We start from the raw sequence: 25967 nt of genomic DNA on the forward strand, positions 1-25967 counted from the left end.
TATTTGTGTTTTTTAGGGGGTGCCATGGCAGACCCTCCAAGTGTCCCTATTTTCTAGGGTTTCTGATTTGATCCCGGAATATCCCACTTTTCCTCAGGACGTCCCTATTATCAGCAGAGAAATAATGGAGGGTGTGGAGTTGTGCCAAGGAGATAAGTAACTGTACAACCTTTAGAAGACATCTGAAGGCAGCCCTGTGCAGTGGTACCTCTGGTTACAGATTTAATTTGTTTCAGGGTGCCGTGCACACCCCGAAAAATCCGTAACTTGAGGCGCTGCTTCTGCGCGCACGCATGGCGCGATAGAGCGCTTCTGTGCACACCCGCGGTGCGCAAAGCGCTTCTGCACATGCTCACGGAGCGCAGAGTGCTTCTGCGCATGCAGAAGCGGCAAAACCCGGAAGTATACACTTCCGGGTTTGCCATGACCATAACCCAAAGATTCTGTAACCTGGAGGTTACGCAACACAAGGTACCACCGTATAGGGTAGTTTTTAAAAAATATTATTATTATTATTATTATTATTTAGGAAGCCACCCAGAGTGGATGGGGCAACCCAGTCAGATGGGTGGGGTATTATTATTATTATTATTATTATTATTATTATTATTTATTGAATAGGACGTCCCTATTTTCACCTGAGAAATATTGGAGGGTATGCCATGACAACCTCCCCTTCCAGTTATCTCTTTTTACCCGGTTCAACCCCCTTCACAGCTAATCCCCCCCCAAAAAAGTGCTCTTGCATGCACAGGCTTCACTTTCCCAAGGAATCTGGGTCAGGGTCGATCCAGTCGACTCAGTGTGAGCCTTGAAAAGTGCATCAATCTGAAAGAGGAAGTAGGAAAGAGTGACACTCTTCCCCACTTCCTCCTTCAGCTCTATGTACATTTCAGAGAGGGTAAAGTTAACCACCCGAACCATCTCATGGCCAAGGGATGGGTGCAAGAGGGGGCTCAGAGGATTCACGGCTCCTCAAGAGTGTCATTGCCCCCACAGGCACCAGGTCGGTGACCCCTGCCTTACAGAAACAGAACCAGCTACATCTCGTGCACAATTCTGCTTCCAAAAGTAGCCGAACGCCTCTGGAAACTCCAGGGTACTGGCATCACAAATATATTTGCATTTCTGGGGACCTTTGTCCCACATGCTGCAGTTCTGAAAGAGAAACAACGGCATATTTTGCATAAAAGCTTCCCATCCTAATAATATTTTCTATGAAGTCTTACTGGCTTTTTTATTTTTATGGGAGTTAAATGTTTGGCCAAGCATGTTTAGAACTGCAGCCCGATTTTAATTTCCAGTATGTGATTTGATTTAAAAAAAAAAAAATCACAGTGATTCAGCAAGGGAGGGGGCAGGGTAGTAAGCTAGTCACTTGCCCCAACTCGCCTCCCTCCAGATCCCTGCTTTGCAAGAAGGGCGCACAGGTGATGGTCACCCCAAGGATCTAACAATCTGAAGGAGACAGGCTCCAAAACATTTGGCAACCATGGCTAATCTGCCTGTGACAGATCTCTCCCCTGTGACTTTTAAATCTCCCCCCCCCCAAAAGCCATCCAAGCCAATAGCTGTGACTAATCTTGCGGTAATGACTTCCATAATTTAATTATGCACTGTCCCAAAGGGGTACTTCATTTTGTCTGCCCTGTACCTGTTGCCCATCAATGCAGTGGTTCTAGTAGGAGAAAGAACATATTGCAATTTTATGAACCACCCGTACAGCCTAAATATTTCAGCCATTCCCTTTATATAGGTTTGCTGCTAGCTCCAAGTATCATTTAAAAGGTTCGTCACCTCTTCTATATCATCTAGAACATGGGTAGGCAAACTAAGGCCCAGGGGCCGGATGCGGCCCAATCGCCTTCTAAATCCAGCCCGCAGACGGTCTGGGAATCAGCGTGTTTTCACAGGAGCAGAATGTGTGCTTTTATTTAAAATGCATCTCTGGGTTATTTGTGAGGCATAGGAATTGGTTCAATTTTTCCCCCAAAATATAGTCCAGCCCCTCACAAGGTCTGAGGGACTGGCCCCCTGCTGAAAAAGTTTGCTGACCCCTGATCTAGAACCCCAATTCCTTGTCATAGGTAGTCACGCAGCAGCAGAAAGTGTGGAACCTCTTATGTACAAAATTCCATCTCCCTATTTCTCTCTTGCACGCTCTCTCTCACACACACACACAGAGGAGCGACTCAATGTTTTTTCAAACCCTCAGGCGAGACACCTATGTAGGGGTCCTCAATGCCAAAACTGAGGGCTTGTCTGTTCTCCAGAGAAAACAACCCGGCGGATTAATTCTGCAGTCCCCTCCTCTGGTTTCTGAAACACCTTGAAGACCCTTGGTGGATCAGACCAAACATCAATTTGCACCAGCATATCCACGTCAAGCACCTAGTCCTTATTCCCGCCCCTGCTTCCTTGCATACTCACTGGGGGTGGGGGAGATCACTCAGGAGGCAGTGATGGGTCCCGAGAGAACTTTCCCAGGCTCCCCTCAAACCTGGCACCTAGTCCGAGGTTCTTCAACCTCTTGGAAATGTCGGTTGCCGTTACCCAGGCCTCGATAAGAGCTTGCTACCAGTTTACTTCTTCAGTTGTCAATCCACCCTCTCAAGCGATCTCCTAAGAACCTGGGGAGTAGCCAAGAAGTTGAGTGTTGGATTGCAGTAGATTTGGGACTTGGCAGCCCCTCCCTCATCCACGAATGGCAAATAACCAGCCTTGCCACCACTGGCACTGGCCATTGGGCAGGGCATGAACCGACCAAGTTCGCCCTTCCCAAAGCAATGCGTGACCGGACCCACAACTCCGCTTCGAAATTCACACTTCTCTGAAATTTGCAGTGCCGTTCTCCAACCGAAGAACGTGTACCAAAAAAAAATAAATACTGTAGCCTGTATTAGGGGGGAGATGATTTCTTCGACACAGCTGCATACAGAAATGTGTATATTTGGAGAAATTTGTGTGATGCCTACACATTTTCATGCAGTTTTAAAAAAATGCAAATGTGTGCAGCAGTTAGGTGGACAAAATTCAAGACTGTAAAAATGAGAAAATGGAACTGACAGGTTCATTCATCTCTCTTGAGCTGTCTGCTCTCACGACTTTCTCTCTTTTTTAAAAAAAATATATTTTTATTATTTTTCCAATTAAAACCAATTATATCACATTCATTATTTCAAATTATACACATATATATCAATCAAAACGAATGTTATGCCAAATCATCTAGAAAAATTTTTGGGTTCCCATGCTTCAAGAAATTGGGGATTCCTCGCAACCGTCCACTGCCGTCTTTTTTCTAAAGTTCAAATCGTCTCTCCAAGTTCATAATAATCCAGATCTTTCCCTTACAGTCACATAGATGTTTTCCACTTTCAACCGATTGTTTCCCAGCTGCTGAGATAAATATCAAACAAGGTTTCACAGATGTTCTTTCTCCTGTGTGGGTTAATCAGTCCAGCCTCCCCATAAATCTTCTTAGTCTGGAGCTCCCTGTTGCGTCGTCAACACGAAGCAGCGCCATCTTAAAAAGCTCAAATCACTTTCGTTTTCTCTCATAGCCATGTAGATTAACGATCTTTGTAAAATTTACAGCTTTTCCAGGCAGAAGACCCAAACATCAAACCATAAACTCTTGGTAAATTAATGGATCTCCTTGCCCTATAGCTGAACTTAGCTTCAGGTCGCTGCTCCAATTCAAAGTGCGTCACAGCTCATAAATCCTCCGAACGCGTCCAGGCACTCCTTCCGTCCAACTAGGGGGGGGCTTTTCTCATCGGCAACTCCACATCTTTAAAAAATATGCTCAGTAACAACAGTTTATAATGTTCAACTCACACAGTCTTTTGCTTCTCTTTCACTCCAAACAAGCCAGGACATCGCGTCTGGGAAGGTACGAAGTAACTCATATGAAGAAAAAGAAAAAAAACTCACTTCCCTTATCGCTCCGTCCCCATCAATCCTTCTTCCAGATGAAATACAGCCTTTGACTCCTCTCCCTCAGCAGCATAAATTTCTCAGCAGTAAACAGCGCTTCTTCCCCTCCTTCTGAAGTATGTCCATAGATTTAAGCCTAATTATCTTCTTTAACCATGGAAATCCCCGCCATGCAGATTAGCGTCCGGGAGTCCTGGCCCTCGTAAGTGCTTTTCAGCCCAAGCTCCCCCCACTCCATAAACAGTCGGAGTGGGTCTGGGGGCATCGCGGGCCAGCGGCCCCTCTCCGTAACCCCCGGAGAGGGTAGGGGGTTGCCATTTACTCCCCTAGCAACCGCCAAATTCCTTACGAAGGTCAGAGGGATGGAAAACAGGTCCGCCATTCCTGCCGGCGGAAACCGGAACCCTCTCACGACTTTCTCTCATCAAGACATGCAGTTGGCAGGACCAAAAGAAAACCTTCTATTTCTCTCCTTTTAATGCCAGACTATAACACACACACACACACACACACACACACACACACACACACACACACACACTTTTTTGAGGAAGAGCAAAGAACGATTGCTTTGAGGCAAGCCTCTCTCTGGTCTCCTTGAGCCTTGACCATCTGGAATGCAAGACTTGATTAGCGGGGAGAGAGAGAGAGAGAGAGAGAATGGACAGGATATTGGCTGAGTGACAAGCAAAAATTGTCATCTGTGTCCTGAAACCACCAAAATGCTATGGACAGGCATCCAGGCTGAATCCCTGGGCAAAAAACAGCTTATTAACTTTGAAGAGGAAGCAGGGATGGAATTAGCTTGTTAAGCCAGGAGAGGTTTGAAAATCGGAAATAAGAACCTGCTATTAGTGTACAAAAAGAGGGGAGAGTTTATTGTAAAGCTTTTTTATTTTTTTTTAAAAATATTATTATTTTAAAAATTACCCTGTGTCAGGGTAATAATCCAAGTGAAGCTAAGGAAAGATAAAGCAGGTCAGAGGCACACCTTACATTTAAAGCACGTGGTTGTCCCCAAAGGATCCTGGGAACTATAGCTTGTCCCTCACAGAGCTACAGTTCCCAGGATCCTTAATGAATTGCAGTTCCCAAAATTCTTGGACGGAAGCCATGCGCTTTAAACGTATAGCTGGGGTGTGATTTTTTAGCGCCGCAAAACTATATTTAATCTAAAAGAAATGGTCTTCATTAATCTTGTGGCAATGAGTTCCACAGCTCAACAGCAGGTCACATGACCAGGGATAGCCAATATGGTGTGCTTCAGATGTTTTGGACTACAACTCCCATAATCCCTGACCATTGGCCAGCCTGGCTGGGGCCGATAGGGGTTATAGCTAATATATGGGTGGCACCAGTTTGACTGTCCCTGAAATAGACATTATTGCGGTAGCTGGACACATGATCCGACTTAGTATAATAGAGTTTCCTATGTTTGTCACTAAATTATGAACTGTGTGGATATCTTTAACCTTTTCTCTACCCTGAACCTATTGCCTATCCACTTCATTGGACGGTGACCTCTTGCTGCCCAAAGGGAAACTGCAAATAATTTCCTCCGTAGCAGCGAAATGAACTACATAATTTGAGTATTTGCTGCCCTCTAATGGGACTCCATTAATACCTCACCTTGCCTAAAGGCAGAGCCAGACTTCTCCCTCTCCCTCCTCTTTTCAGGCGTTTGTAACATGGATCACATCCCCAACATACATTTAAATCACATGCTTCTCCCTCCAAGAATCCTGGGAACTGTAGTTTGTTGAGGGTCCTGGGAATTATAGCTCAGTGAGGGGTAAACTGCGGTTCCCAAGATTCTCTGGGGTAAACCATGGGCTTTGCATGTATGGTTTGGATGTGACCATGGAATTGTTTGGAGGGGACTAGTCATGCCAGCTCTGAATTTGAGAGACGGAACAAATTTGCAGAGAAAGAACTGAAGACGATAAATGTGCCTTTGTTATTCCCATTTCATAAATTCACAATCGTGTTTTTCAAGAACCGCCTTCACACAGCGGCTTACAAGCACGTTTAAAATGCAATTCCCCCAATGTGACATGGAGCCATTAAAATATCTGCCTCACAACAATCCTTAACTACCAAAAGCCAATGCAAAAACAGTCAAAACCCAACAAGGCCACAACGTACAAAGTCAATCCACAACATTGTTTTGCATTAGTGTCTGCAGGACATAGAGAAGAAGTGGGGATTCAGGGTCTGTTTAAAAATAGCGACGGATGGGCCTGCCCAGTCTCATGGGGAATTGAGTTCCACAGCTTCTATTGCCTTCCTGAGAGGAATGCAATGAAAACCGAGGATGGGATGGGCCTCCATCAACCGCTTCGAATGTTTGGGGAGCCCTTTTGAAGAGGCAGAAAGGAGCGGTAGCAGGCCTTTCAAAATGGCTACCGGCAAGTCTCTCCTCCTGTTTCCCATGCCTGCTGCCACAATTACCCATTTTCTCTATGGGCAGAAAAGAGCCATAATGGGCCTTTCAAAATGGCTGCCAGCAAGTCTCTCCTCCCGTTTCCTACCCCCACAGTCACAACTGTCCATTCTTTCCTACAAGTGCGCCATCTTGCATCGCAACATCTAGCTCCTGACTTGTGTGGCTACGCCAGAGGCATGATTCTCGTAAAGAAGCGCAACCATCTAAAACCAAACCCATGGCGCTGCTGTGGATGTGTCTGTTCTGTGAAAACGCTCTGTTTCGTGGAGTCCTCTGGCACTGTGGGGAAATCTGATCTGTCGGGATTTCTGGATGTGGGGGCGAAGGTGTCGGGTTTTCTTCTTTCTTCAACAGGGTAAATTTGCTCTGTGGGGGAAAAACATGGCAGACAATTCAGCTTATGGAGGGAGACGCCATATGGCAGGGTCTCTCCTAGGAGATTTGTGAAGTGAATGAGAACAGTACTTTCTCAGATAATGTGGATGAAGCATTTTGAACACTCCAGGGTGGGGGGGAAATATTGATTTAGGGATGCGTGGAACGTATTGAAATTGCTTTCTGCCTTTAAAATTCCTCAGAGGAAGGAACTGTTGCAGATGAGGCAGAACGATGAGGGGTTAAGCAAAAGGTTCACAGGACTTAGAGGAAGGATTTAGAAGAAAGCAAGGATAAAGTCACTCCTTGCAATGGTTTTAGGAGGTCATGGGAAGGAGGGAAAAACAAAGAGCAAAGTAAATAAATTTGAGGGATCGGCTCTGTGGGGTTTGGGGTTAAATGTGTGCCCTCATTTAAGAGACCTGGGAGGGATCTGAAGATCTGGAAGAATATTTCAGGATGAGGGGCAGCAAGGAATGAATGCTAGGGTAGATTTGAAGATTTGGCAGAGGATCCTGAAGGAAGTTCCAGGCCTAAGGGTCAACAAGGGAAGATGAGCAGATCATTTGAGACCGTGGTCCTCGGACTTTTTTCTCTGGGCCACACTTTCTGTACGAAAATCCGCTCCTGCCACACCGAATTTTTTATTGATAAGGATTACGTTGGAAAACAAAAAGAAGCAACTCCTAGCAGTGCTTGACTTATAACATAGAGTACAATGACTTTATAGGACACCCAGAAAACATAAAACAATGCTGCCACATAAGAACATGAATCATACCCAAAATATAAACGAGCCTCTTACATATGTACGTTACATATGTATACAAACTCAATGAGAGGTGTGAGCTTGCTTTTGAAAGGTAATCTCATTTATATTAGGACTTGAGACAAACTAACTCAGGTGGCGCTGTGGGTTAAACCACTGAGCCTAGGGCTTGCTGATCAGAAGGTTGGCGGTTCGAATCCCTGTGACAGGGTGAGCTCCTGTTGCTTGGTCCCAGCTCCTGCCAACCTAGCAGTTCGAAAGCACGTCAAAAATGCAAGTAGATAAATAGGAACCTCTACAGCGGGAAGGTAAACAGTGTTCCCATGTGCTGCTCTGGTTTGCCAGAAGCGGCTTTGTCATGCTGGCCACATGACCTGGAAGCTGTACGCCGGCTCCCTTGGCCAATAATGCGAGATGAGCGCGCAACCCCAGAGTCGGTCACGACTGGACCTAATGGTCAGGGGTCCCTTTACCTTTAACTCTCATCAACACAAAGAAGTCTTTCTGTTTTCTGCTCTTGATACTACACTACACTACACTACACTACAGTACACTACACTACACTACACTGAAATATTTAAATGTTTCTTTATCCTTGAATCTTCCTGCCACACTTGCCATCCTCTCCTGCCACACCATTGTGGCATGTTCTCAAGTGGTTCCCCTTGAGAACCACTGATTTAAGAGAACAAGAGACTCTCGGGTGGGTTGGTGGTGGTAGAGTTAGAGGAGAGAAGCTCACGTAAATGGGGAATGGCAATGGGGTGGGAGCCAGGCCATAAGGAAGCTTTACGCCAGGTGTGGAGAAGCTTTGCTCCTCCAGATGTTTCTGGGCATCCATGCTCCTGAGCCCCAGCAAACATGGCCAATGTGTCAGGGGTGGTGGGACTTGCAGTTCGTCAACATCTGGAGGAAGAAGAGTCTGAAATCAGGTGGCAATGAAAGAGAGGACAGGGTTGGGTCGGGAGGCAAATAATTTGGTATATGAGTATAGTGTGGAGAAGTCAGAGTGGGAAAATGGCTTCGCAGAGATAAGAAGAGGGAGTAGAATCAAAGAGAAGTGGCAGTGACAGTCTGGTGGGGATTTTAAGGAGATCATAACCATTTCACAGGTCAAAACTGGCAGGTTCTTTTGATAAAGGGTTGCCCTAAAGCAGGTACAGTGGTACCTCTACTTACAAATTTAATGCATTCCGAACACACATTTGTAAGTCGAAAAAAATTGTAAGTCGAATCCCATAGGAATGCATTGGGAGAAAAAATTCGTAAGTAGAAGCAACCCTATCTAAAAATTCGTAAGTAGAAAAAATCCTATCTAAACCGCATCCAAGATGGCGGACGGAGCTCCGTTCATAAGTAGAAACATTCGTAAGTAGAGTTATTCGTAAGTACTGTAGAGATACCACTGTATTGTGATCACAAGATGCTTGTAACTGAACCCATGCATAGCATTCCATACAGCCCAGTTGTGGCAGTTCTGGGTGGGTCTCACGTTGAAAAATCCCACCCTGCAAGCAGTGTGATTGCTCCACCCCACACCCAATGTGAAACTCCCACCCACAAATGGCACCATTGGGTCGTGTAGGGGATGCTACATATGTAGAGTATCAAACTCAGCCCAGCTCGTCATGCAAATTCACTCACAGTCAGAGGAAGAGAGTCGATCCGTGTCCAGGTTTGAGATCTAGGCTTTCTCGGTCTTTCCCCTACCTCTCAATGTTTTCCTCTCTTGCTGATCTCCAGGAAGCAGCTGCTGGCATTGGCGAACCCCAGAACCTCCTGACCGTCCGCAAGATCTCGGTGGCCAGGATGCACTCCTTACCCAACGACAGCTACATGTTCCGCCCTGTGATGCCAGCCAAAAGCCCCTTCCCGCTCCACGAAGTGCAGTTAGAGGCCTATTCGTACAAGTCACCAAGAGGTATGGCATCTGTGGGGGGGCCTTGAGCTTTTCGAAAAAGACCCATATCATGTTCATAAAACACAACACACTTAGAAAACCATCAGAGTGGATTGGGGGGGGGGCTGTTGTATTCCTGCATTGAAGGGGGTTGGACTACATTTCTATGATTCTATGCTTTTGAGATTTACCTAGATAGGTACTGGGCAGACATAAAGGATAAAAAAGTGAAAGGAAGGGGGACACCTACTTTCTCTGTTTTCAGATGTTTTGGCCTACATTTCTGTCCTCTCCTTTATTCAAGGAGCAAGTGATCAGATACACAGGTGGTATAAATAGACCTTCAATGTTTAGGTGGAACAGAGGTGGTCTCTTAGGTACCCTGGGTGCAAGCCATCAATTTGAACCCATAAGGCAGGTATGGCCAAACTTGGCCCCACTGGCGGAGGAAGAGGAGTGTGGGGGGAGCGCACCACCCTCAGCAGCGCGATCCCGGTGGGGTTCCATCACGCCTCCCCCCGCCCGCGCTGGGCGCCCCGACCCCGCAGGCGACGCGCCACACCCCCACAAAGCCCCTGTGCCAGCCCCGCCTGCTCTACGCCGCCCCCGCCCCCAGTGTATGAGAGCTCCTCCACTGCTTGGCCCTCCAGCTGTTTTGGGACTACAGTTCCCATCATCCCTGACCACTGGTCCTGATAGCTAGGGATGATGGGAGTTGTAGTCCCCAAACAGCTGGAGGGCCAGGTTTGGCCATGCCTGCCATAAGGCAATAAGACAGAGGTGAGTAACCTGCAGTCTTCCAGATGTTGTTGAACTCAAACTCCCATCATCCCTGGCCACTGGCTGGGTGAGGCTGATGGGAGTTGGGGGTCCATCAACATCTGGAGGTTAGCGGAAAGTTAGCCGCCCCTGCAATCAGGAGCCACCCATGCACTCATTCAACATCCCCTCACTTCCAGGTGCTAGAACAAATGGTAAACAATGCTTGTTGTGATAGCTGTTGGAAACATCTCTTCTTATGGGTTCCCCAGCTGGCTGGTTCCATCACTCAAAGCCTCTTGACTGAAACGACGCCTTTTCTTTATCTTCTAGGGTCCATCACCTCTGTTCATTCCCAGCCTGTGGGGACTTGCTCTTCGCTGAGGGTCCCACGGAATGCCTTTCGTCCAACCACCCCGCCCCCTCGCCAGGAAGGGGGAGGTCCATGGAAGCTTCTGCCACCACGAGCTGCTCCACGGTCTCCCAGTCTCAACAGGCTGCTCTGCAGACAGGTTGGAAACCTCAGCATTTAACAGTTCCCCTATATCTTGGTTAACAGTACCTCAGGAAAGGGAAAGGGGCAAAGGGGTCTGTTTCCTGTCTTCCATTATCCCAGGTGTGCAGAGCCTTTGAGTCTCCAGATGTTCGTGTACCGTTGGCCATTCTTGCAGGGGCCGGTGGGAGCTGTAGTTCATCAACATCTGGAACCACCCAAAGTTCCCTACACCTGTGTTTTCCCATTCTCCAGGCTTCTCACATTCTCCATTCTGGATTATACCCACCCACTTTTCTCATCACCTATAGGAGGTGACCCAAGTAAGGCAGGCACAACTGGCTTGGAGAAGGAGTGGACATCTCCTCAAGAAACAAGCTTCACATCTTTGCTTTCTCCCCAGAAACCATCTCTACTACCAAAATATCTGTCCCCATTCACTCATCAACTCCCCCACCCCACAAACTGCCCTTAGACCTTGCCAACACCACACCAATCCCCTTAGACCCTTGGAAGGCAAGTGAGGCCTACTCTCCGAAGGCCCATCAAGACTATGTTGCTGAAGGCTTCCCCACACCACGCCCTGACTAGGGCAGGGCGATATATCAATATGTCACTCCAAACCAGTTTGAAGCCCATGCTGTGATATCGGTTTCAAAAATTTTGACCTGCCGATATATTGTGAATCATGATGCGCATGTGCTGTGCAAAAATCACGATGCGGGGAAAACTGTGAAGCCAACCGATACCTCTACATAAAGGTAAAGGTAAAGGTAGAGAGGACCCCTGACCATTAGGTCCAGTAATGACCATCTCTGGGGTTGCGGCACTCAACTCGCGTTATTGGCCGAGGGAGCCGGCGTACAGCTTCCGGGTCATGTGACCAGCATGACAAAGCCGCTTCTGGCGAACCAGAGCAGCGCACGGAAACGCCGTTTACCTTCCCGCTGTAGTGGTACCTATTTATCTACTTGCACTTTGATGTGCTTTCGAACTGCTAGGTTGGCAGGAGCTGGGACCAAGCAACGGGAGCTCACCCCATCAGGGGATTCTAACCACTGACCTTCTGATCGGCAAGCCCTAGACTCTGTGGTTTAACCCACAGCACCACCCGTGCCCCTACATAGCTCTTTCCTAATTTCAGACATCGCAATATATCAGTATATCACTATGTTTAGCTGATGATATTTCACGATGTTGAAAACCAGATCTCACCCAGCCATAGCCCTGGCATAATAACTTAAAATAAGCACTGCTGGGTCAGGTCAGTGACCATCTGGTCAAGTATCCTGATCTCACTACAGCCAACCAGATCCCTATGGGAAGCGGGACCTGAGTGCAACAGCAAATTCCCAGTTGCGATTTCTAGAGGCATGCTGCTTCTGCCCATTGAGGGAGAGCATAGCCATCATGGCTAATAAGCTAACTAATAGCCCAATCTCCAATGAATGTGTCTAAGCTTCTTTTACAGGTGCCCAACTTGGTGGCCATCATTCCATCTTGTGGGACCAAATTCCATAGTTGTACTTTATTTCGTCCATCCTGAATCTTCCAACATTCAACTCCATCGTTCCATGTCCCCGCTGAGTTCTAGTATTATGAGAGAAGGGGTTGAACTGCCGTGTATACATCTGATTGCGTTCTTTATATTGAAATGCCAATTTCCTCTCTGTTCGCCTTCTCTTTATGTATTGCAGGAGGCCATTCAGAGGGACTCATTAGATGGTCCGACTGCAGATTCGAAAGCTGAACCCTGTGAGAACCTCCCGCCAAAGATGCTGTCCCAGAGCATCCTGGGCCCGCCTCTGCTTCACCCTGCCCCCACGTCTCTACCTGGGACACCTCCCCTTCCCCACGCATCACCCCACAGGCCCTCGAGCGTCTGCACCCGCAAACACACTTTCAGCCAGCACACTATCCCGCGCAGGCCGTCCAGCTGCAACAGCAACCCAGACAGCTCGCTCTTTGAATCTTCAGACCTGGCCGACGAAGAGGTCAGTCACATCAACAGTTCCGCGAGGGACTGGCGGGGGCAGCCGGACGGCAGCGACCCCGCCGACTCCCCTTTCGCCTCTCCTGCCCCATCCCCCATCCCCCTCAAGAACTGCAGCACAACCAGTTTAGGCGGCAACGGCAAGGAGAAGGACTTGAAGAAGTTTTACAGCGTCGACACGCGAGGGTTCTTGGCCAAGCCAACTTGGGCGGACGACCAAAGACGGCACTCCATCGAGATCTGCCCGTTCGTGGACAACGGGGACCGCAGCTTCGCAGAGTCGTCGGAGGAGAAGAGGAAGCTCCCTCTCCACGTCCAGCCAGAGTCCGAGTACATCCACGGCGTCCGGCGGAAAAAGAAAATGAGCCCGCCTTGCATTTCTATAGACCCTCCCATGGAGGAAGAAAACAACACATCCACACGTACCAAAGCATCCGAGAACAGCCTGCTGAGGAGGAGGACCCCGTCGTGCGAATCCACCGCCTACAGGGACTCCTTGGACCTTGCGGACAACCAGCCCGGAGACCCGGCCTCCAAGGCAGAGCGCCGGGGCCCACCCGCCTGCCGCGGAGAACACTTAACCATCCCAAACTTCTCCTACGAGCAGTCCGACACCGGCTCCGCCGCAGGGGCCCTCCCAGACTGCCTCTTGGATCATGGGCAAGCCGCGCCTGCCTCTGCGGACTCCCGGCCCAGCGGCGACGACAGCGGCATGGCTCTGGAACTGCAAAAGGTGGGCCACTTGCAAGCGCAGCTCAGCAACCCCGAGCAAAGCCAAGAGGTTCTTGGTGGGACTAGGAGCCCCCTCCTCGGGAAGCACGGACTGGTCCCCGCGATCGCAGCAACAGAGGAAGAGGTGGACGAACCAGTATAGCTTCCGAGGGGGGAGGTCGAGAGTGGACTTAAAAAGGGCTTTGCCACCCAAGTGGCTTCGAAGTGGAAAAAAGATTGAAAAGCCGCGACTCCGTGGCCGACGCTTATCCCAAAACACTTGTCATTTCTCTTTAAGCGCTGTGAAGGTTTTTTGTTGTAGTTGTTTTTTAAAAAAAGAAAAACAAAATCAAAGAGAAGCAGCAACAAGGTTCAGGGTAAGGAAAGGAGACGTCTTTCTTTTTCCTTTCCTAGCGGCACATGGAGTGGCTTTTCCAATTTTTCTTTTCCTCCCCCCTCCCCCCCAACCACCCCCACCTCCCGGCGTGGCCTCGATCACATTGATTTGGGTTTCGAGCCTTTGTTTTATCTTTTTTAAAGGGGGGGGGAAATAGGATTTAAAGAAACAAACCTTTTTTGACTTTTTTTCGAAATGGCACCTTTTATTATTGCACGGGAAGTTGTCACGGGAAGTGAAAGTGCCCAGGAGATGCAAGTTGTATATTGTCTGTATATCAGCAGTTATTATAAATAGAAAATAATGTATTTGAGAAATAAAAAGAAACACACACAAACACACACACAAAACACAACACAACGTAAACATTCACGTGAAAACTCTTCTCTTCCTAATGCACATATTTTTATAGAGAACACTGGACCTGATCCAGCTACAGTTAGTCGCATCTAAGTCCCCTTGGAGCCTCTTGCGGCTTCCAGGGGAACTCGCAGATCCAACCCTATGAATGTTCACTCCAAAGTTAGACACTGTGGCCCTGATCCGTCCGCCCCAGTTAACTCCCGCTGAAACCGGCTCACTTGCTCCCCATCGTTTTAAGCGTGACTGATTTTTGTCTGCATTAGAACCACTTGCAGTGCAATCCTATGCATGCCTACTCATAAGTAAGCCCCACTGGGTTCAGTGGGGCTTACTCCCAGGTAAGTGTGTATAGAATCCTCAGCCTTTGTGAGTTTCAGTTGGAGCTATTTCCTAGTAAGCGTGTTGAGAACGGCTGCTTCTGTTGCCATAAACTTTAGCTGGATTGGGCGCCTGTTTATCCTCTCACCCTATAGCAGATAATATTTTCTTTTCTTTTGCATTAACATCAGATTCTCAACTGGGTGGTGTATTGTTAGATTCTCAGTGGAAGCTTCATTACAGTGCTTAGGGTTCTCTCTCATTTTTGCCCCAAATATACCTCTCCCTTTTTCTCTTCTCCGCTTTCCCCAACCAGCCTCCTTTTGGGCTTGAGCTCCTAGCTAACATTTGGGTATGTCTCCAACAGTTCCACTTTTTTGCTTTTTTCATTATTATTATTTTTTAATTTGGTGTCCTTGCTACAGGAAATGACGAAAACCAAAATAACTACTGAATTGTAGCCAGTGCAATAACAATAAGTTATTCATTCTTCTTGTGGGTACAGAATCTGTCTCTTTTTTTATTTTACATCTATTTCAAGTGATGAGTTTTCTTTGTTTTTTGTTTTTGTTTTTAATTTTCTTTCTTTTTTTTCCCCCTGTCTGTTTTCTTATAGAATTCAGGTTAAATGTTGCAATAATCTGAACTTTAAAAGTGCACAACGAGGGCTGAACGTAATGAAAGTGATTTCCGAAGTTGACGGGAAAAAACAAAAAACAAATAAATAGTAAATTATTTAAGGATTGGGGCTTTTTTTTCCCTTCACTGGACTCAGGAGTAAATGAATAACATCCAGAATCAATCTCGGTTGAAGAAAGGAAAAACATGGGGGCAGTTTCACAGAACCCTCACCAAGGGCTTCCCCCCCCCCCCTGTTGTGAACTCTGACAAGAAAAAATGTTGTGCAGATTTTTGGAGAATATTTTCTAGGGGTCGCCAACCTTTGGGGGCACATTGGGAGTTCTGAAAAAGTGCCACGGTCGCCAGTCACAAAATGGTGGGTGGGGAGGTGCAAGGTGGCACAAAATGGCTGCCGTGCTGTGTGGCGTTCCACGGAAATGGTTAACATGTTTAAAGGAGAAGAAAAAGAGGCAGGACCTCATAACCATAGGAGGCACTGGTGGGCACATTGGTGCCGGTGGGCACCATGCTGGCAACACCCATTTTCCTATGAATGGGAAGGTGCCCAATGGAAGCAGTACTTACTGGCTAGCATCTGTGTCATCAGCAGCGGTTCCCCTCCTTCTCAATCTGCTTTTAAAATATTTGTTGGTTCTAAAGTAATTGTGATTGTTTTCGTGGAACATAACTAACTGCAGATATGACCAACCACACAAAATCGTTTTGGTTACAAGCTTGCGCGAAGCAAAGCACCGTACAGCCATAATGTGGTGCCTGTAACATGGTGAAGACGGAATAATAAATAATAATAATAATAATTTTATTATTTATACCCCGCCCTCCCCAGTCAAAACCAGGCTCAGGGCAGCTAACACCAATAAAATTACAAGAAGACATAAAAGAAAAGAAAACAGTTAATTAAAATACAGATTAAAATACAATATTAAAATTTAAAATGCAGCCTCATTTTAAGTAGTCCATAAATCCAAACCATGAGGGAGAAAATCCACAGGGGTCAGACTGAATCCAACCCAAAGGCCAGGCGGAACAGCTCTGTCTTGCAGGCCCTGCGGAAAGATGACGAATCCCGCAGGGCCCTGGTCTCCTGTGAAAGAGCGTTCCACCAAGTTGGGGCCAATACTGAAAAGGCCCTGGCCCTAGTAGAGGCCAATCTAGCCACCTTATGGCTCGGGATCTCCAGAATGTTGTTGTTTGTGGACCTTAAGGTCCTCCGCGGGGCATACCAGGAGAGGCAGTCCCATAGGTACGAGGGTCCCAAGCCGCATAGGGCTTTAAAGGTCAAAACCAGCACCTTAAACCTGATCCTGTACTCCACCGGGAGCCAGTGCAGGACCCTACGCCTCATTTCTCACCCCACTTTCAATGATCCCCCGTGTAGCCACTTCCAAAACGGAGCTAGAGAGACCGGGGTGTATAAAAGATGCCGCGCCTTGTTTATGAATGAGAAGAAGGGAAACGAAAAATCCCTTTTCTGACATGTTGCCGCCAGCCCTCTATCTCTGTGTAAGATGGTCCAAGAGCGCCATCTCCCAGACATGATTCATCCAGGTCTCTGTTGGTGGCAGTGATTCAGCTTTCTGGTGATATTTGTGAAGGATTAAAGAAAGGGCCGACATGGGCCCAGATCGCATGTAACGCGAAGCCAAGCTGGTGTGAACGAGCAGAAACACGGTTCCCTGGTTCTCTGATGTGACAATGGTTTAAAATTTGCCCTTCTCAAGCTTCCAAATACCTATAGGATACATGCTGATGTGTGGGGTACTAGCAATTTGGAGAGGGGTGTGTGTGCTTAATAAGGAAAATGGTGCCCAGTTGACACGTTAAATAATATTTTTTTAAAAAAAAAACAACAACCAGGAGATTTTACTCACAAATCAATCATGCCACGTCTAGTTTGGTCCTCAGATGACATTCCCCATGATTGTGTTGTAAGCAAACACTTTGCATCCTTTGTAGCTCAAATGGCTTTGAGAAGCATGATGGTTATCAGTAATATATTCAGGGGTTGCAAGAATGTCTGCCCAAGAACGTGCTGACATTTTGAATCCGCTGGATTATGCAGCGGAAGAGGGAAATAAGGACGCTTGCAAGGGGATGCTTGGTTCATCTGAGAGTCCCCTCCAGATGTTGTTGGACTCCAAATCCCATTGGTCCCAGCCAGCATGGTCAGTGGTCAAAGACAATGGGAATTGTAGTCCAGCCACATTTTAGAGGGCCACAGGTTGCTCCTCCCCATAACATTTCTGACATCAATAGTGAACAGAGAGTGGATTTAACCCACAGTTTCAGCCAACCAATCTACGACTATATCCAGTAATGCAACCTTGAATGTACAGAGCCTCTGTGTACTGATGCAGTCTACCTGAGTGCCAGATCATGCCGAGGTGAAGCAAGAGACAGGTCACAACCTGCCTACCCTACTTGGAAGCTCTTCAGAGGCCCTGGTTGGCCACTGTTGCAAACAGAAAGAAGGACCTCGTGGATTTTGGCTTGATCCAGTAAAGGCAATTCTCGCCTTCTTGTCACCTACGTCAACGCAGCTGCTGTCAGCAATGTTTTCCGGCCAATTCTAACACCTGCAATTTTGATAGGGTGTCGTGGGCAACAGTCAGAAAAATGTCCGCCATGGGAGGGGGGGAAATGGCGTATCACAAAATAGCTACTTTGGGGGCATGTTATAATGACTTGAATGTAGAAGCATCCAAATCGGTACAAACAGGAACTTGGAAGACCAAACAGTATCTTGCATCCTACAGATTTATGAGGGAATATTTACAGGGACCTTTTGCTGCCACCTCAGGAGGTACCGTCTCAAGTGTTATTGTCCCAGAAGACGGACACTGCATCCTTGCGATGTGACCGTTCCAATTGTCGGTGGATTGAGCTGTCTCTTTGAAATAAATGTGGGGAACGACCTTCGTAGGGCTTATCCTCACTTACCTTTTGCAGGCAGAGGACGGCGCTTGGACGCTCCGTGTCTGAGCGTTTGCGCTTGTTTGTTTGCCCTGAACTTTCCCCATGAAAACCCGCTCTTTCAATCTGAATTGGAGCAAACATCAGTTCTGGTTTTCTGCGGATTGACGTTTCTGCCGATGGAGCTTTAAAGAGCAGGTTTTCACTTATCTTAAAATCATGGGTAGGCCCCTGGTTCCATTCCTTATCTACATCTGTTTCCTGAAAGGCACTGAGGCAATGTTGAAGGTTGCAGACGTGCGTTGGGTGGGGGTTAAGAAGCTAATCCTTGTCTCATTTGACCAGGTGACGGTGGCACCTTCCAGGAGCTAAAACCAAGAAGGACAGAGAGATCAAAGGTTTTGCTGCATGGAATGAACTGTAAAGGAGAGGCCTGAGGGCCACATTTGCCTTTGGACAACCCTCTGGGGGCCACATAGGCACCACCACCCCAAACAGGCCAAGTCCACACCACCCTATTACATCACTGTAAACAGCCATGGCTTCCCCCATGGGAACTGCAGTTTATTAAGGGCGGCAAGAGGTGTTTGGAGACCCCTGTTCCCTTCACAGAGTTACGGTTCCAATAGCAGTTTATCCATCAATCCCCAGGGGGGAACTGCATGGCTTAGTTATATGTTGGAGGTGTGTGAGACTCCTAATCTCAGGGTCGTGGGTTCAAGCCCCACACTGGGCAAAATATTTCTGCATAGCAGAGGGGTTGGACTAGATGACCCTTGTGGTCCCTTCCAACTCTATGATTATAGGATTGTGGGATTTACATAGGCATCTGGTTGGACACTGTGGGAAGGTGATGCTGGAGCAAAACGGGTTTGGGGCCTGCTCCAGCATAAATCTTCTTCTGTTCAAATGTGCCAGTGTGTTAGAGGCTGGAAGAGCAGGGGGCTAACACTATTATGAACCTGTTCCTGATATTTATTCATAGAATCATAGAAGGGACCCTGAGGACCATCTAATCCAACCCCCTGCATTGCAGGAATAATGTTTATTATAACATATCCCACCTTTCCGAAGGGACACGGGTGGCACTGTGGTCTAAACCACTGAGCCAAGGGCTTGCTGATCGGAAGGTCGGTGGTTCGAATCCCCGTGACAGGGTGAGTTCCCGTTGCTCGGTCCCAGCTCCTGCCAACCCAGCAGTTCGAAAGCACGTCAAAGTGCAAGTAGATAAATAGGTACCGCTCCAGTGGGAAGGTAAACGGCATTTCCGTGCGCTGCTCTGGTTTCACCAGAAGTGGCTTAGTCATGCTGGCCACATGACCCGGAAAAACTGTCTGCAGACAAACGTCGGCTCCCTCACCTAGTAAAGCGAGATGAGCGCTGCAACCCCAGAGTCATTCGTGACTGGACTTAACTGTCAGGGGTCCTTTACCTTTACCTTTTTATCCCACCTTTCCACCAAGGAGCTCAAAGCGGCACAAATGGTTTTCCTCCCTCCGCATTTTAACTCTCACAACATCCCTGACAGGTAGGTTAGGCTAAAGAAGATTGACTGGCTCAAAGTCACACCAGTGAGTTTCAGTGGTTTGATCCGATCCCCCCGGGTCCTAATCCTGCCCCTCTAACCGCTACGCCACACCACGAAGCTTGTCTATTTCACCTGCTGCAAAACCGTACATTTTCACAAAATGCTCCGAAGGATATTCTTTCTCTTCCTCTTATTTAAAGGCGAGAGAGAGAGAGAGAGAGAGAGAGAGAGAGAGAGAGAGAGAGAGAGAGAGAGAGAGAGAGACTAGACATCTCTGAGTCATTAAGACACATCCCTGCCTTAAAATCTTTGCCGGGCCAGGTTTAATGGATGAAGCTTTATTTAATTATTCATCCTAAAACCTTTGTGCAAATATTAGGCACATTTAGAGATTAAAGGCTGCCTTTAATTTAATTGTGGCTTTGCCCATGTTTGTGTGTGGGAGGCTCGTGTTTTCCACTTGACCAAAAGAAAAGGGGGTGGGGAGGATTTTTAGTCAACACAATCAGAAATTTAGCCTGTGCAAAGTGACTCCAAACAGCTGTGGTCCTGCTTGCAGGCTTGCCTTTGGCCACTGTGATGACAGGATGCTGGACTAGATGGGTCACGGGCCTGATCCAGGTGCAGGATTCTTCTCATGTTCTTACAAGGACTGTTCTTTTATCGAGTTCCAGAACTGCTGTTGTTTTTTTGTCCACCTGCGTCCTCCTCCTAAAAGATGAATTGGACGTCCCTGAAACAGCACCATCCGCCTGTCAAAAGCTTCTTGCTTTTGATGCCGGGATGAGTCATTAATTAACAGCGAGGACAGACGGCGCGTCAGATCTTCAGATCCGACTGTTCCGAAGAGGGGCCAGAGTTCAGACGAATAGGTCTCTCTCTCTTTATTTAACAGAAAGAATTAGGATGAATCGTGCTCACTTCCTCCCCAGAGGCTTTGATTTATTCCTGTATGCAAGGCAGCATTGCACATAAACTACAGGTAAAGGGACCCCTGACCGTTAGGTCCAGTCATGACTGACTCTGGGGTTGCGGCACTCATCTGGATGATCCCGAGACATGGGGTGGCTAGATTGGCCTCTACTAGGGCCAGGGCTTTCTCAGTGTTGGCCCCAACTTGGTGGAACGCTCTTTCACAGGAGACCAGGGCCCTGCAGGATTTGTCATCTTTCCGCAGGGCCTGCAAGACAGAGCTGTTCCGCCTGGCCTTTGGCTCGGACTTAGTCTGACCCCTGTGTTTTTCCTCCCTCGTGGCTTGAATTTGTGGACTACTCGAAATGAGGCTGCATTTTAAATTTTAATACTGTATTTTGGTCTGTATTTTAATTAATTGCTTTTTATGTTTTATTGTAATTTTATTGGTGTGAGCCGCCCTGAGCCCAGTTTTGACTGGGGAGGGCGGGGTATAAATAAAATTTTAGTATTATTATTATTATTATTATTATTATTATTATTATTATTATTATCTCGCTTTACTAGCCGAGGGAGCCGGAGTGCAGCTTCCAGGTCATGTGGCCAGCATGACTAAGCCACTTCTGGCGAACCAAAGCAGCAGACGGAAACACCGTTTACCTTCCCACTGGAGCAGTACCTATTTATCTACTTGCACTTATCTACTTGCACTGCCAACTGCTAGGTTGGCAGGAGCAGGGACCGAACAACGGGAGCTCACCCCATCGTGGGGATTTGAACCGCCGACCTTCTGATCGGCAAGCCCTAGGCTCAGTGGTTTAACCCACAGCACCACCCACATAAACTAGGGATAGAGCAAGGGCCTCTGGATCTCTTCCAGATGTTTCAGACTCCAGCTCCCATCAGTCCCACCCAGTGCAACCAATCGTGAGGGGTTAGGGGAGTTGTAGTCCAACAACCTCTTCGAATCATAGAATTGTAGAGTTGGGGCCCCAACATCAAGGGAGTGGAAATTAAAGGCAAAGCTTATAAAATAGGACTCTTCACAGACGATGGTCGTGACGCCAGACCCCAGAAGCACAGCAATCACCCTAACCAAAGATCTCAATACACTTACAATGGAGTCAGGCCTACAGGTGAATTTTGGAAAATCTGAGAGTATGTGTTTCAACACATACACCCCTCAAATCCCAAAAGAATTCAGCAACATCACACAGATAAAAAACTTTGCCGCACCAAATACAGATACTTAAGGGTACAAATAACTAGAAACCTCAACAAACTATACCTCCGCAACTAGAATTGTAGAGTTAGAAGGTACCCGGATGATCATCTAGTCCAGACATCCCCAAAGTGCGGCCCTCCATATGTTTTGGCCTACAACTCCCATGATCCCTAGCTAACAGGACTAGTGGTCAGGGACGATGGGAATTGTAGTCCAAAACATCTGGAGGGCCAAGTTTGGAGATGCCTGATCTAGTCCCACCCCATCGTTCTGCCCGGACACTGAGGTTCAGTACTGAAGGCCTTCTGGCAGTTCCCTCACTGCGAGAAGCCAAGTTACAGGCAGAGGGCCTTCTCGGTAGTGGCACCCGCCCTGTGGAACGCCCTCCCTCCAGATGTCAAAGAGAAAAACAACTAACAGACTTTTAGAAGACATCTAAAGGCAGCCCTGTTTAGAGAAGCTTTAAATGTTTGACAGACTATTGTATTTTAATATTTTGTTGGAAGCCACCCAGAGTGGCTGAGGAAACCCAGCCAGATGGGCGGGCTATAAATAATAAATTTATTATTATTATTATTATTATTATTATTATTATTATTATTATTCGCTTTCCTGTACGGGGATCGAACCTTGGCATTATCAGCATCATACTCTGAGTGAGCTAGTCAAGCTGCTGACTAGGGGCAGAGTTTAGGAACATGGGAAGCTGCCTTATACGTTCAGTCAGGCCACTGGTCTATTTAGCACAGTGCTGTCTACACTGGCTGGCAGCAGCTCTCTGGGCTGTCCTGTAGCTGATTTTTACCCGGTGCTACGTGAGAGTGAACCAGGAACCTTCTGCATCCAGAACAGATGCTCTGCCGCTCATCTACAGTCAGTGTAAAGAGACAGAAGAAAGTTTTCAACATTCGCCAAAAGGAATTGCACCATTTTTAGGTCACAGACATAGAGCGGGAACTGGGGCACCATTGAACCAGCTCCCTGTGGATTCTTTCTTTAGAGCTTTTCCTGTAATAAGATTTTTTTTAAAAAAAAACTGGTCCCACTCCAGGTTTTCATTACAAGCGTAATGGTATGAAATGTAGCTAATTAGATGTTGCTCACTGGGGGACCAAAGTAAAAACCAGCTTGAGCATTGTGAGAGGGAAGAGAGATAAGTTTTGACAGACTTGGCTGCCTTCAATCCTGCCTTAGAATCATAGAATCGTAGAGTTGGAAGAGACCACAAGGGCCATCCAGTCCAACCCCCTGACGAGCAGGAAACACCATCAAAGCATTCTTCACATATGCCTGTCATGCCTCTGCTTAAAGACCTCCAAAGAAGGAGACTCCACCACACTCCTTGGCAGCAAATTCCACTGCCGAACAGCTCTTACTGTCAGGTGGCCTCCAAATCTTGCTGGTCTCCGATCCGCCACTGCCAGCATGTACAATGGTCAAGGCTGATGGGAGGGCTAAAGGGTCCTCAATTCTAGTTTAGAAGCGGGGAAAGGGGTGCTCTCATTTTCTGGGCAAAGGAGAGACACCAGTCCCCTCCCCCCCAAAAAAAATGCTGGTGGCGAGCAGAAGAGCTGGTTTTGTTTAAAATCGCCATCGGCTAATTGATTTGAAATTATTTCTATGTCACATCCACACTGTGCTTTAAAGCACTATTATACCATGTTAACAACAGTCATGGCTTCCCCCAAAGCAATGATTTTCAAAGGGTGTAGGAGAGAATGGCAAGTGGGGCAGGAAGATTCAAGGACAATCGAAGGAACATTTAAATATTTCAGTGTAGTATTTTATTTGCAGAATATAGGTAGATGTCTTTTCACTGAGGACAATCTTAGTCGTGATCCAGAATCGCCATTGAAACAGAGAGAAGACTCATTTGTTTTCCAATGTATTGCTGATCAAAAAAAAAAAAACCTATGGCATGTGGCACAAGAAAAGAATTATTCTGAAAGTGTGGCCCAGAGGGGAAAGTTTGAGGACCGCTGCTCCAAAGAATCCTGGGAACTGTAGTATGCTAAGGGTGCTGGGAACTGTAGCTCTGTGAGGGGTCTCCTAGGAACTCTCAGCAGCCTTAACAAACTACAGTTCCCATGATCCTTCAGCTTGATCCAAACAGGCACTTTTCTGCTCTTATATGTCTGCCAGAGCCTGGTGAAGATCAGAGCTACCTTGTCACTCGTGGTATCTCAGGATGGTGTTGTTGGGACACCGCTGCAGAGGAGGCCCCGTCCCCAGTTGCAAGGGGCTAGGCTGGTTTTCCGATGAAAACAGATCAGTTCTATCTGTTGCTTCTCAGTAACTCTCCAACGGCTTCCCAATCTGCAGCTAGCGATAATTAAATGGGGACATCTAGTGGCAAGGGAAGCTATTCCATAAAGCAGCCTTTGACAACCCGCCTCCTTCAGCTGTTCTAGACTTGGGTGGCACTGTGGTCTAAACCACAGAGCTTAGGGCTTGCCGACGACCAGGGGTGGGGGTGGGGGCTCCCATTGCTTGGTCCCAGCTCCTGCCCACCTACCAGTTCAAAAGCACATCAAAGTGCAAGTAGATAAATAGGTACCGCTCTGGTGGGAAGGTAAACGGCATTTCCGTGTGCTGCTCTGGTTCGCCAGAAGTGGCTTAGTCCATAGCTGCCAAGTCCCGGTTAGAAAAATACGGGATCAGCAGCGCCGGCACTGGAAGTTGCTTCTATGCATGTCCAGACATGCGTAGAAGCAACTTCCGGTGCCGGTGCTGCCCGATTTCCGGTGCCCAGACATGGGCAGAGCGGCACCGGAAGAAATCCGGGGGGATTACGGGATATTTCACCATTCGGGATGACAGCGGGAAACGGCTTTAAAAACAGGGGTTTCCCGGGGGAAACGGGCGACTTGGCAGCTATGGGCTTAGTCATGCTGGGCACATGACCGGGAAGCTGTCTGCAGACAAACGCCGGCTCCCTCGGCCTATGGAGCGAGATGAGCGTGCAACCCCATAGTCGTACGCGACTGGACCTAATGGTCAGGGGTCCCTTTACCTTTAGTGGCAAGGGAAGTTATTCCATAAAGCAGCCTGTTCTAGACTACGACACCCATCAGCAGCTGCCAGCATTATTTAGTCTGGTATCCTGTTCTCACGGGGGTCGACCACATGCCACTGGGAAACCTGCAAGCAGAATCTGAGCACCAGAGCAACTCTCCCCTCCTGCGGTTTCCAGAAACTGGGATTCAGAAGCACTCCGGAGGCAGAGCATAGCAGAGCTACGTAGACACTGACATCCTTCTCCTCCAGGAATTAGTCCAATCCTCTTTTAAAGCCATCCAAGTTGGTGGCTTCCTGCAGGCCTGAGTTCCACACTTTAACCATGCACTGTGTGAAAAGGTCCTTCCTTTTATCCGTCCTAAATCTTCCATCAAAGCATCAGGTTGGTGCACATTGCGACAAACCACTAAAAAAGTTCTCCATAAAGAAAAAAACTATTAAGTGCTTAGGATGCTAGAAGAAAAAAGCATGATGGCAACAGCAGATTGTTTTGCAATAATAACACCACAGTATTTAAATCACCATCCTGATATTTCAGTTATTATCATAACGTATTATTATTACTTTTTAAAAAAACAAAAAACCAAAAAACCCAGTATCATTAGTGTGATAGAATTGTTAAGTGTGCCAAGTTTAGGACCTGGAAGATCAGGGTTCAAATTCCCACAGAGCCATGAAGATCACCGAGTAGCCTTTATCCAGTCACCATCTCTCAGCCTAACCTCCTACCTCACAAGGTTGTTGTGAGGGGGGGAAATCGGGAGAGAAGCAGGAAGAAGTATGCACTCCTCAGGAAAGACATGTTTTGTTGCAGTTGGGGCAGATGAAGGCATCCGGTTGTGCTGCTGCAGACGCACCAGGGCATTTCTTCTCCCGGTGTCCCTCCCAGTGGTCATTCCTCCTCTGGTCACTGCTGTGGAGTTGACTGTCTGTCTCCGGGAGGAAAGGTGGGAGATATATATGCATATATATATGCTCCCGTTGCTCGGTCCCAGCTCCTGCCAACCTAGCAGTTTGCAAGCATGTCAAAGTGCAAGTAGATAAATAGGGAAGGTAAGGTAAACGGCGTTTCCGTGTGCTGCTCTGGTTCGCCAGAAGCAGCTTTGTCATGCTGGCCACATGACCTGGAAGCTGTACACCGGCTCCCTCGGCCAATAATGCGAGATGAGCGCGCAACCCTAGAGTTGGTCACGACTGGACCTAATGGTCAGGGGTCCCTTTACCTCTCTCTCTCCCTCTCTCTCTCTCTCTCTCTCTCTCTATATA

The 25967-nt window shown here is 47.5% G+C and overlaps 1 protein-coding gene across 2 annotated transcripts in view; it reads left to right on the forward strand.

The window, feature by feature from the left end:
• Window positions 1-15206, forward strand: part of CACNA1H (calcium voltage-gated channel subunit alpha1 H) — a 393193-nt gene extending 377987 nt beyond the window's left edge. For both annotated transcript variants that reach the window (XM_060282381.2, XM_035130681.3), the window contains 3 exons: window positions 9273-9450; window positions 10522-10700; window positions 12379-15206. In XM_060282381.2, coding sequence (XP_060138364.2) covers window positions 9273-9450; window positions 10522-10700; window positions 12379-13548 — 1527 coding nt within the window. In that variant the 3' untranslated portion in view covers window positions 13549-15206. The remainder of the gene's footprint in view (window positions 1-9272; window positions 9451-10521; window positions 10701-12378) is intronic.
• The last annotated feature ends 10761 nt before the right edge of the window (window positions 15207-25967 follow it).

The sequence above is a fragment of the Zootoca vivipara genome, chromosome 13 (genome assembly GCF_965207765.1).
Source record: "Zootoca vivipara chromosome 13, rZooViv2.hap1.1, whole genome shotgun sequence".
NCBI lineage: Eukaryota > Metazoa > Chordata > Lepidosauria > Squamata > Lacertidae > Zootoca > Zootoca vivipara.